The sequence below is a fragment of the Cupressus sempervirens genome, chromosome 10, assembly GCF_028749045.1.
Source record: "Cupressus sempervirens isolate cs-2001-9-10 chromosome 10, ASM2874904v1, whole genome shotgun sequence".
Taxonomy (NCBI): domain Eukaryota; kingdom Viridiplantae; phylum Streptophyta; class Pinopsida; order Cupressales; family Cupressaceae; genus Cupressus; species Cupressus sempervirens.
Genome location: NC_143127.1, coordinates 980799205 through 980812107, shown reverse-complemented (window position 1 = coordinate 980812107; position 12903 = coordinate 980799205). Strand labels below are relative to the sequence as shown.

The window sequence follows — 12903 nt, the reverse complement described above, 5'->3', positions numbered from 1 at the left end:
GTTCTTCCCTGCACATTAGGATGGTCACAAACTCACATAGACAAACGTATCACACAAGCAATTGATGGAGAGAGATATTATTTTTCTTTCAAGGATTTTTATTATAAATCATACTAAAGGTGCAAGCAAGTCCAAAACATCATTGACAACTTGACACATCCATCCAAGTATGGCTGAATTCTACATTTTTTAAACCACCTAAATTCTCAAATTCAGTTCAGATTTTTCAAATAGAATTTTACATGATTTCCAAACTTTTTTGGCCTCTCAAATGCATCAATTTTTTCAAACATAGTAACCACAGTCCAAACTCTAATTGTTTGCTTCTTACAAAAGTATTAAAGAATATTTCATGAACCCAAATCATGATGGAACAAATATGCATCCACATTGTATGGTCACATTTTCATTATTCATATTTTATTAATATTGCGAAATTACATTTCAAATTATGTTACTTCAAAACACAATACACAAGGAAGAAAAAGATAATATCATCTATGAGTATAGGAAACTGTTTTCTTCATTTCTTATGTGCAACCCCCAGTTTCAAATATAGACAACATACCAAAACTTCAAACAAGGGAAATAGGTATACGCATATACTTTTGCATCATGAAAAAAAAAATATTGATAACTGATTCAGAATACTACATAGAATGGCATATCTGACACTGATATTAGATATTTACTAAATTGTAAAGAAAAATAAAATTAGAGCAATAGGAAAAACAATTACCTCACCAACATTATCATCTTCATATTGTGCTTCCATCATTATATCGTGTATTGTGATGAGATCCATTCTCATACAAGCATTGCCCAACAAAGAAAGAGCATTTTCCTCAGTAGAACTTTTGTTTCCCCTTGATGTCGCCATCCTTAGATGAGAAGGGGCCTGTAGTCACCAATTGGTTTTACACTCAATTTAATATATAAGCGGAAAATGCATTAACTAGCTCCCTTAATAGGAATCATCTATCAAGTTAGAAAAATGTAAAACATAACTAAATTCTCCTCTTTGAACCTAGATTAAGGTGTAGCATTGACGTCAATAGTGTACATGAGAGACACACAATATTGAATTAGAAATAGCATATAGACAAATAACCAAGGAGAAAAGGATAGATAACAAGGTTCAAATTATATGATAGTTGGTCAAACAAATTGTGATAAAAATTCTCAGAAGCATTTACGCCACAAATTCTCTATTCTATTCTTTAAATATTTGTAGATATATTTCATTATATTTGGTTTTACAATTGCTTTGGTGATGTTTTAAGGCATTAAAATGTACAAAAAATACTCAGCTTCATTCTCATTGATTGAATACTAGCTATCAAACCCAAAAAAGGCAAAACAACCAAGTTAGAGCTCATTTAAAGTGTTAAAGATACTTGTCCATTTTTATAGGCTGCCAGGAGTATCATTAGTATGCATTCATTGTAGAGAGTCGGAAATATATCAATCATCTTTACACCAAATATATGAGCCTCAAGTAAAAAATAATAGAAAGCGTACATCTTAAAATATAGTATACACTATTTATAATTAAAATGTTGGGAATTTATAGTGTCCCCTTTCAGGTAAAGTCAAAGATGACTCATTTAGCCTGTTTAATTCTAGTAGGAAACTTCTAGGGAACCAAGGAATAAATTTGTTTAATTAATTAAAAGTTTCCCAATAAAATAATATTTACTAATAGCTTAAATTTAACAAATTAAATAGTCATTTGAGTGAAATTAGAAGGGAAATTAAGAAAGTCACTCTATAAATGTGCTTTAATAAATTATTTTAAGAAAGAAGTTGAAAAGCCCTTCGGAAGGTAAATATAAAAAGAATAATTGGGAGTTCGTTTGGTATGCTTGGTTTATTTCCTCTATTGTGGATCTGGAGCTTTCCGTTGGATCAAAACCCTAAGGGAACTCAGTTTTGGTGGTAAACTATCCTCCTAGTTGGTTACAGGTGAAAGCATATAGGTTTCAGGCTTGGAATAAAATATTGGGCAGTTCGCTAAGTCTTCCAGGCAAGACAAATCATTAGAGGATTGCATAGATTTACAAGAAAGACAAAATAACAGTTTGGTATGTAATTTCAGTCTTGTGGGGTGGTTGTGAGTGTGACTTTCAAATCCAACCGCCAATCTACCGAAAATTGGGCAATAAGTTATTGCATGATGTTGTGGCAATATAAGTATTTTTACTACCCATCATTTTTGTTCAAAACTAAGCAAAAGAGAACAAAAAGCAGGTCAAGTTATTTGAGCTACAGAATCTTAGTCAAGGAGTCAATATTTCTAAGATGTTTAACACATCATATGCAGTTGGAAATTGGCTTTGAAGGTATTCTATCACTTTGTTAGGTAATAAGGGTGATTTTTGTTGGCATGAGAGGCTAACAACCTAATTGGGCAATTAAACTCACATCCCTAGGTGCCTCATCAGTATACAATTGGGCAATGGTATTTTCTTTGCTGGTAAACTCCTGCAGCCCAATATGAGGGAGAATATAGTGATTTAACATCAAAAAGGAGATAATATGTTGTTATGGTTTATTGACATTTCAAGTAGTGAAAATTAGAACTTAGAGAATTTTATACTATGTCTAAAGGATTTTCCTACTGCTTCAAAGATCAAAAATTCATTTTCATTGCCCTGAACATATACTCTTTAGTAAAGAAAAATCGCCATTCAAATTACATTGTACCTTGGTATCTTGCTCAATGTAAACTGTCATATAAATTTTTACTTCAAATAGAGAGTCCCATGAATACTTTACAAATGTTATAAATGGACATGTTACCAAAATAAGCATAGCATGCCTCAACCAAGAATTCTTCAAATAACAAGCGTGTTAACTGTTGATCAAATGGTAGTTAATTAATTATTAAGGGAAGTGAAAAAAGTTGCATAGCAATTTGGGTCCATGCATTTACAATCAAATCAGAGCAACCTTGCCAGCTTGGAGGGTTGCGAGAAAAGTATGTTTGAAATTGTTTCACGAGTCTAGAGAATACAGAGTTTATCACTTATTGGAGAAGAGAGAGATTCTTACTTCAAATTCTGAATAAGTATAGGTGATAGACGTCATGAGCAGAAGCTTAGTACCATGGAGATTTTAAATGGTTTGGCTAGATGATAGCATCAGTTGGTTTAGCTGATGAGTTACAGAAGTCAGGGTAACCATGGAAACAATGACAACAATGATAACAATGGCAATACAATGAGAATGATTGCAACCATGGAGAGTGGAATAACACAACATACTGGTATATAACTCCAAGATCGCCAACAAAACTACCCCTAAACTTGTAAGGTCTGAATTTTAATAGGCACCATCGAGAGATCAAGTAGGTTAGCAAGAAGATGGTGAAGGTTGAGTAGATTATCCAAGGGAGATGAAAATGCAATATCCCTAGCAATTTTGAATTCAACTTCTTGACTACTTGACCTGAGAATTTTGTCAAACACTTTGCACGCAAGGAATATATTGCTGATCTAAATTCTCATTCTTTCTAAATGCCAAACTTCAATTCATAACAATAGATATGGTTGCAAAAATGATGAGCAGAATGTAATGTCCCCACTATTAGGGTAGATTTGGGACAAGTAATTCCTGCAAATAATGGTTAGAATCACAACAACAAAACTAACTATATTATTCTACCCTCTAATTTAATCCCAATCTTAAGAAGGTCTCCAGATCGGGCTCCCTAGCTCATAGCTACCTCGCTGTCTTCCTGGGAGCACACCCCTTAAGATTCTTCTTGGATAGACATCCTCTATCCAAGGCCAATCACATATGCATATGTTGACATAATCAGAATATTCTAGCACATTGACTCTCGGCCATGGCGGACAATGAAGATCTTAATATCTCACATGCTCCATGCTTTGAGTCTCATTATTCTCTATGTTGTTAACCCCATGAGCTAACACAATATTATCCACAAGTATGATTCATTAATATAAATAAAATCATAAACATAATTAAACAAATATAATCCATAAACATACCTTTCTTACCTTCTTTTCTTGGTCCATGTGGCTCTATCCTTAGTCAGCCCTTCAATGAATTATTCCTTCTCGATTATCTCAACTCTATATTTACTTTCTAAAATTCTTCTTTTTCTAATTAAAAGGAAAGGATAAAATATTTTTTTTGTTTCTTTTTCTTCAAGAGTCACAACCTTTCATAATACAAATCCTTTAAAAAGTCACAACACTTCATAACTAAAATTCTTTGGAAAAATCTCAATACTTTACAATCATAATTTTTTTTAAGGGTCACAACTATTCATAATTATGACCCTTTCGAAAGTTTACATCCTTTCAATATCATTGATACGTTTTCAGAAAGTCACTTCCTTATTTTCTTCATATTACTTTCCTCATCCGTTTTTCATTGTTGAACTCCTATCTTCTCCTCTTCTTTTTTCCTCTCTTTAAAATAAACTCTCTTTCCTTTTATATCTTAATTTTAAGAAGTCAGGTCTATTTGTTAAACATCTCTGGACTTTTCATTAAATTTAGTTAATTTATATTATTCTATGTTATATTATTTATTTACTTGTTTGTATTTATTATTAAATTCTATTTAGAAAGTTAACATACTTTCTACAATATTGTCTCTTGTATTTAATTTTATTTCTTTATTTACTCATTGAAATTTTATTATTTTTTAATAATTTAAAATATCATAGCAATTATTCATTGATAATATAGATTAAATAATCATTATTTCCTACATTTATATTTTAGTATTAGTTTTAATATAACTTTATTATCATTATTTATTTAATAATATTGTATTATCTAATTATTATTAAAATTCTATCTTATAATATTCGATAAGATCCACGCCCAACAACTACTTTTTTTGCAACTATTTCCTTCCATGGCCGCTAACTACGGTTTTGTTTGAAAACCCTATTTTTTGGCTCGAAATATTCTTCTAATTACAGATTCTTGGTGGGTTTTTTGAGAGCTCAACTAGGTTGTCATCAGATTTTTCCAAGTGGCCCAATTTTTCAGCCAATGGATCCAAAAACTGACAAGATATAATTTTATGGTTTTTCGAGCTCTTTTGGGTAACTCTTCAATTTTTTGGGTCTTCCATTTTTTTGTCTCAAAGTTTGTGCCTTCACAAATCTTCATGCTTTTTCACTAAAAACTGAGCTATGGCAACTCTAACTAATATTCTGCTCGAAGCCAATTCAAAATTCAATGGTTAGAATTATAGCACATGGAAGCAACGGATACTAGCGATCTTTGACTATCGAAATAGTGATCAGATTGTTCTGGGTGTTACAAAGCATTCGACTGCAAGGGGTACTAATCAGAATATATGGGACCTAAATAATCGGAAGGTGGTAATGCTTCTCAAATTATCCATACCAGATGATCAACTCCCTCAAATTTCATTCGACAAAACAACTATCGAGATATGGGAGCATCTAAAGAAACTTCATGAGACATCAAACAAAAGCAAAGCCTTCTTTCTCGAGAACACTCTGTTTTCTATTATCATGGATGAGCAAAAAATGCTCCATGAACACCTAAATATGATTCAATATATCCATGATCAATTGCTTGCCATTGGACACAAGATGGAGGAAGAGGACATTGTGGTCATAACCCTCAAAATTTTGTCCAAGTCCTACAAGCATTTTATTGAAACTCTCAACATCACTTCTACTGGTGTTGATTTGAAGTTCACAGATCTCTGCACACTTATGTTTCAGCAAGATTGGTAGAAACAACACTCTAGTAGCAGTTCCACCTCCACCTCCACAAAGAAAGCCTTTGCTACTAAATCCTTTCAAAAGGATAAAGGCGAGTCTCACTAGTCTTCTCAGCAAAAGTTCTCTGCCTCATCTTCAGAAGGCTACAAGAAAAAAAAGCATTCAATGCAACTATTGCCACAAGTATGGTCACATGAAGGTTAATGTCAAAAATGCTTAGCTGCACAATCTAAGCAATCAAGTTCGCAGCCCAAAGAAAACAGTGCAAAGCACACTGAGCCAACGGAATTCCCCTTTTATGCCTTCATGGCTAAAAGGCCTGCAGATCATGTGAAGTCGTTTGCTTGGTATATTGATTCAAGTGCCTCTCGTCATTTCACTCACCGCTAAGATTGGTTCTTTAACTACAAGCCTTATTCATATTCTATTATTTTTGGTGGCGGAAAAGAGTACACTGTTGTCGGCAAAGGCAACATTCAAATTCAATCTACTGAGGGGAATCTCATTTTCTTTGGTGTACTACGTTCCAAGGATGGAACTTAATCTACTCTCAGTCAGTCAGTTGTTGTGACATTCCCTACAGTTGGATATTACCTTCAGTTCACATCAGTGTACCATCACTGATAGGGCAACAATCTATTGGTGTAGCAGGTCTTAAGGATCATGGTCTTTTCAGACTTATCGATTCTGGTAATTCTTGGTTTCTATCTATGGCTGCTTGGCAGTCTTTTATTAGCACACTTTGGCATCAACGATATGGGCACTTAAAAGTGCATTATCTCTCTTATCTTTCTCAAGAAGAGTGTGTCCTCGGGTCGCAAGAAATTTAGAACAGTTTGGAGTTTGTGATGCATGTCAGGCTGGGAAGTAACATCGCACACCTTTCACCAACGGCAATTCATGGTGAGCTTCTCAAGTACTTCAGCTTGTTCATGTCGATATCTATGGCCCTATGGCCACTATTTATGTTCTTGGGTCCACGTATTTTTTGTTTGTTCATGATTTCAATAGAAAAATGTGGGCATATTTTCTTCAAAAGAAATCAGATGCATTTATTGTATTTTAGAAGTTTAAATCTTTAGTTGAAAAAGAGCCTGGGAAATCTATTATTACTCTTAGGTCATACAGTGGGGGGAATTTTGTTCTAACGGATTCTCTAGATTCTTAGATACTGATGATATCAAATGCTAGTTAATCACACACCACAACAAAACAGTGCAGTTCAACGTCGGAACAAAACAATCACCGAGATGGCTCGATCCATGCTTGAACACAAACATGTTCTGAAGAAGTTTTGGGCAAAAGTAGACAAACACTACAGTTTATCTTTTGAACCGGTCACCTACAGTGGCGGTCAAAGGTAAGACTCTGGAAGAGGCCTGGTCAGGTCACAAGCCTAGAATCAGCCACCTAGCGATTTTTGGCTCTCTTGCTTTTGTTTGGATCCTTGATGCGTCACGCACCAAGTTGGATGCCAAGAGTCAAAAACTCATTTTTTTGGATACAGTAGTTTTCACAAAGACTATCACTTGATCGACACTAAGACAGCTCGTCTTCTATACAATCGTGATGTAGTCTTTGATGAGTAGCGAGGACTATTCATGCCTGTTTCTCTTGTTTCTAATCTTGAAAATCATCCTATGAAGGCTCATGATTTGGGAGTTAGGCTTCCATTAGGTCCACTTGATGGGAGGGCTCTAGTAGCTCCTATAACTCCAATGATCCTTGTACAAACATCTCTAGCTTCTCCTACAAGATCACCCAGATTTGTAGATGTTTCACCTGAGTTTGATCCAGATTCTTCTAACGAGGAATTTGATCATAGAGCATCTCCTTATACTAATGTTGGTCACTCTCCTCTCTGGCCTAAGTGGTGGGCTAAGACACTTGTTGATCTTTGAGATGATGGGCTCATTGATGGGAGAATTGCTTCGAGAGTCAGTTAAGTTTTCTCTCATGGCCAATGTTCGCAGTGGGTTTGAACCTCAAACACCTCAAACATATTCCGAGGCTAAAAGAATTCCAAAATGGGAACAAGTCATGAAATCTGAAGACCAGAGCCTGCTGAAGAATAACACCTGGATCCTTTCTAATCTTCCACCAGGGAAGAAATCCATTGGCTGCAAATGGGTTTACAGAATCTGATAGTACTTTGGATAAGAAAGAAGCTCGTTCAGTTGCAAGGGGCTTTTCTTAGCATTAGATTATGAGAAGACCTCTACTCTTATTGCAAAGATAAGCACAATCAAATTAGTTCTAAACATAGCGGCACAATTTGGCTTGAAGATCCATCAGATGGATGTCGAGAGTGCTTTCCTAAATAGTGACCTACAAGAAGTCTACATGATGCAACCTCATGGTTTCAAGGTTGTCAGTAAAGAACATGAGTTTTTCAGATTAGTGAAAGCTCTCTATGGCTTGAAGCAGGCCCCTAGGGCATGGTACATGAAAATTATTAAGTACCTCAATGATCAAGGCTTCCAGAAGAGCTCAAATTTGTACATCAAGACTATTGACTATGACATCATCCTTCTGATTATTTATGTGGATGATTTTATCATCACTGACAGTTTAATATCTTTAATTCAAGGAATCAAGCAAAGTTTATGCCATTCTTTTGATATGACTAACCTTGGGCTCATGCATTATTGCCTAGGTGTTGAGGTTTGGCAATAGTCTTCAAGTATATTCATCTCTCAGTCCAAATATCCTAGGGCTCTATTAGACGAATTTCGTATGCAAGATTACAAGCCTACATCTACACCCATGGAGAAAGATCTCAAGTTATCACCTAAGTCTTATTCTCCTCCCATCAATGATACTACATATAGGCAACTAGTAAGCAACCTCGTCTACCTCTCTACTACTAGACCTAATATCAACTTCGCAGTCAACTACATATCACACTTTATGACATCTCCCAAGGTTGATCATTCAATGGCAGCAAAACATGTGCTTCATTATGTGAAGGGCACTATAGATTATGGACTTCTTTACTCTCAGAGTTCTAATCCTAGACTCAATGGGTTCATAGATTCAGATTGGGCAGGCTCTGTTAACAATAAAAATTCAACTTTTGGATGTGTTTGGTTTGCGATCTAGTGTCATCCCATGGACCAATAAGAAGCAGCAGGCAATTTCTCTCTCCTCCACAGAGGTTGAATTTCAAAGGGGCTGTTAAGGCAGAATGTGTAGTTGTTTGGTTTTGTCGGATGCTTGGGGATATGCAAATATCACCAGTAGGACTAACCACTTTGTTTGTTGATAACGAAGGCATTATCAAATTAGCACGGAATCCAGTCTACCATGAAAGAACTAAGCATGTGGATGTTCACTGTCACTACATACAATGGTTGAAGATGGGACAATAGACTTGTATGTTTCTACAACAGATCAGACTACAAAGATTCTCACCAAGCCTCTTGGTTTTGATAAGTTTGTCAAATTCAAAAGACAGCTTGGTGTTGTAAATAGATTAATCATTAAGGGAGGGTATTACAATAATAAATAGCATCTATTATTATCTAATGGTTATCTATTTGTAATCTATTGTAAATATTAGAATATTTCTAATATTTAGTTTGCATGTAGTTAACTGTTAGTTTTCTATTCACTAGAATAGAATGTTTCTATTCTTTATGATTGTTTCCTAAGGAAACATCATTCATTCTTTTGTATATATTGACCTCTCCATCTTTGTTAATATCAAGCAAATATTTACCAATTACTTCGTAATAAGTCATACATTGTTGGGTTGTGGAAGTTGTACGCAATAGTGTCTTTGTACATGGGAGGCAGGAAGGAGAATGTCATATGGTCTTATGTATAGAGGTATGTGGATTCTAAGCAAGAATGTCATATGGTGTTATACAATACAAGGGATGCAGCACAGGTGTGAGTCAAATTGTACGGGCAGGTAGATAGGTGATGGTAGAAGTGCAGGCTTGTACGGGCACAACTATGAGAGACCATTCGGATGTAGTGGAGGCTGAAAGTATCCAGCTAAGCGTATTTGCCAGATGTGTATGCTTCTTTAGAATGAACCTACAACAAATAGCAGCGATTAGCAACAGGACAATCTTATTAATGAAAGCCTATGATTTCCCAATAGGTGCGACTTCATCTTACATGAAAGGGGTACAATTCTATTTCTCAGTATTTATTAACAAACATTCAAAAAGCAGCAATATATGGAGAGGTGTGATTTGTTTGCTTCGAGATAAGTTTATGAAAAGTAATGACCCTAGGTAATCACTTCTCTTGGAAGAGGCAGACCTTTTAAGGAAAAGCATATTTTGAAAGATATATAGGAAAATGGAGGGTGAGAGGAATATATATGAAGATCTAATTATAATATTCAGATCAAACTTGGCACTCAGATCGAGCCTCAGACTAAAGTTATGGATGAATGTTTTTAGAGATATTGTTATGTTATGGATTGATGTTTTTAAAAGATATTGTTATGCAGAGACAGTGTCATCAGAATATCACATAAGCTATAAGAATCATATCAGAGACAGTGATAGCGAATTTTGGATTGGCTGTTATATCAAGCCATCATATGCAGCAAGGATCAGTGGCAAGATTGATAAAGATCAAGAACAGTGGAAAGAGTATCCATTGTCGATCACTATAATAGCAATTAGGTTTGTAATCAATTCGATTATTATAAAGAACCACAAAACTCTTTGTCAAATTCAGATCAGTATAATATTTAAAACCTATTTATATATAATCAGATCAACCCTTGTCATATCAACATTTATCTTGCATTAGTTTGTTCAGAACAATCTTCATAAACAACATTCCTACCAAAGTTAAATCAGATATTTCAGTTGTTTGTTCAATCCATTTTTCAGATCAATATCAACTATATAAGTGGTTATCTTGCACAAAGCATTTGGATATAAGGATAATATAATCAATATTTGTTGATCAAGGACAATTTCTATAATATAGCAATTATACAATGATTGATTTGAGAACTATACCAGAATTATTTTTTACATCAAGATAGCAGACAATTGCATTGATCAATCTTTCCTTGTCAAATTCATTAGAAAGCGATTTTGATACTATACAAATTAGCAAGTCACATTACATAAACTCATTTGCGGAAAATTAAAGAGTTGTGTGTATGTTATAGATAGAAAGAAGTCTGTTGCAATTTGCATTATAAGAATTTGTCCAGATCCTAAGAAATCATATAAGGGACATTACAATGGTATTAGAGCAATCTATATCGCCAACTTCTGAAGGTTATGAATCATAAAGAAACTAAGTGCTATTACAGAAAGAAATCCACCAAACTACAGAAGATAAGATAACATTCAAGTCCTCCTCAAAGAAGAGCAAACAAGAAGAAACTGGTATGGGGGGACATGGAAAAATTACCAACTGCGTGAATCAAATAGTTGCAGAGCAAAGAATCAGTCAAGAAAGAATGGCTCGACTGTTGGACTTACTAACAAAATCCATGTTAAGCAACAAAAACAATAACAATTGTAATGGCAACAAAGGAGGCCATGAAGGAAATGGAGATCAATCCAACAGTAATCATACTCCAACTAGACATATGCATTCAACAAATTCGATACTGATGATACTAACATTCCCACCTGAGTGGAACATGAAGAAAGCAATGAACCCACATTGGTAGATCTACAAGATCAATTTCAACAGGATTGGATAGATAAGGATTACAACATGATATGCCTGTAAGGATGAAGCACTTGCCCAAAGAGCAAAGAGATCATTACTTTGACCTATTGAATAAAATTGGAAAGCATGAACGCTTGAATGTAAAGGAGAGGAATGATTATGATTCAAATATTGCATCAAGAGTTTCACACACGCACAGACTCATCTAACCAATAATCAGTCATTTAAGGCCTTGAAGGTTGTTGCACCAAGGGGAGATAGCGTAAAGAGTTTGACAGTTGCAAGTCACAAAACCTTGGAAAAAGATAAATCAATAGATAATCATCAAGCATTACAAGAAGCAGTTGATTCTTCACATGTTTCTTCTATCAAAATAAATTGAGTACATACATTCATGAAGATTATCAGCTTGTTGCTACTCCATCTTAAGGATCATGTATTGAGGATAACTAATGATTTTCTAAGTCAAAATGGCATTCATAATTACCATTTTCATCCTCATAAGTACATGGCATCCACTAACAAGTTGGTGGCTGTGGATGAGAAGAGTATCATTTCTAATGATAGTGAATAAGAAGTCATTGTGTGTCCAATTTGATCACCTTGAGGAAGATAAATAATGAAATGTCACAGAAAGATGAGATAAAAAACATAGTAAGCAAAGATAGATCAACAACTAGATGTCATGAGATGCCAGATCAACATAAGCAAGAAATGGATAAGTTGATATATGCTCATGAAACCTTACAGATAGAAAATCAAGGTGTAGTAACTGGACACTTCGAAAAAAAAAGAGGTCAAAGAAGGAAATGATGAGATTAAGGGATCAAAAACATAGCGAAGCACCATGACTCAAACTATTGTCTGCAGAAATCAGATAATAAAATTTGGAAAAAAGATAGGTTTGGAAAAAAGGATAACTTTCAGCTTGTTAATAATCCCTTGTTTGAGGTTGAAGCTAATGTGACCTATGATAATCTGTTTCTCAAATAAAAAAAAGAAGCTATAATGGAGTCATATGATAAGGTTCAAAACGAACATAAAACTTGGGACCTTAGCACATTTCCTATCAAAGAACTGTGGATACAAGCTTGGAGTAGTGAGACAAACCATAGAGATGCTATTACCAATCACTCTTTTATCCAACTACAAAAGATTGCAATTCAGATCAGGTTAATGAAGAAGAATCATTCCATAGCTCAAAGACCATATGTTGAACACTTGAGTTCAACGGAAAGGAGAAGTAACACTTCCAGTTAATGTCCTACATAAAATAGTTATTACTGCAATTGTTTTCCCATAATGATAAAATCAATTCAAGGCCAAATGGCTTGAACCATTGCCAACTTTATGGAAGCTAATTAAAACAGGTTCTACAAGTGCCATTCAGATTTTCACCTCCAGAAATCACGTTATAACATCGTGATGGTTGCCATAGATTGGAAAACTTGGAATCCTGGAATCAATTGAGATTCAACAGCTATGGAAATAATTTAACT

The 12903-nt window shown here is 34.6% G+C and overlaps 1 protein-coding gene across 5 annotated transcripts in view; it reads right to left on the bottom strand.

Moving 5' to 3' along the window:
- Positions 1–12903, bottom strand: part of LOC149537253 (serine/threonine-protein kinase BSK1-like) — a 131419-nt gene that overhangs the window by 94669 nt on the left and 23847 nt on the right. For all 5 annotated transcript variants that reach the window (XM_089807568.1, XM_089807567.1, XM_089807564.1 and 2 more), the window contains one exon: positions 740–898. In XM_089807568.1, the coding sequence (XP_089663694.1) occupies positions 740–880 (141 nt within the window). In that variant the 5' untranslated portion in view covers positions 881–898. The remainder of the gene's footprint in view (positions 1–739; positions 899–12903) is intronic.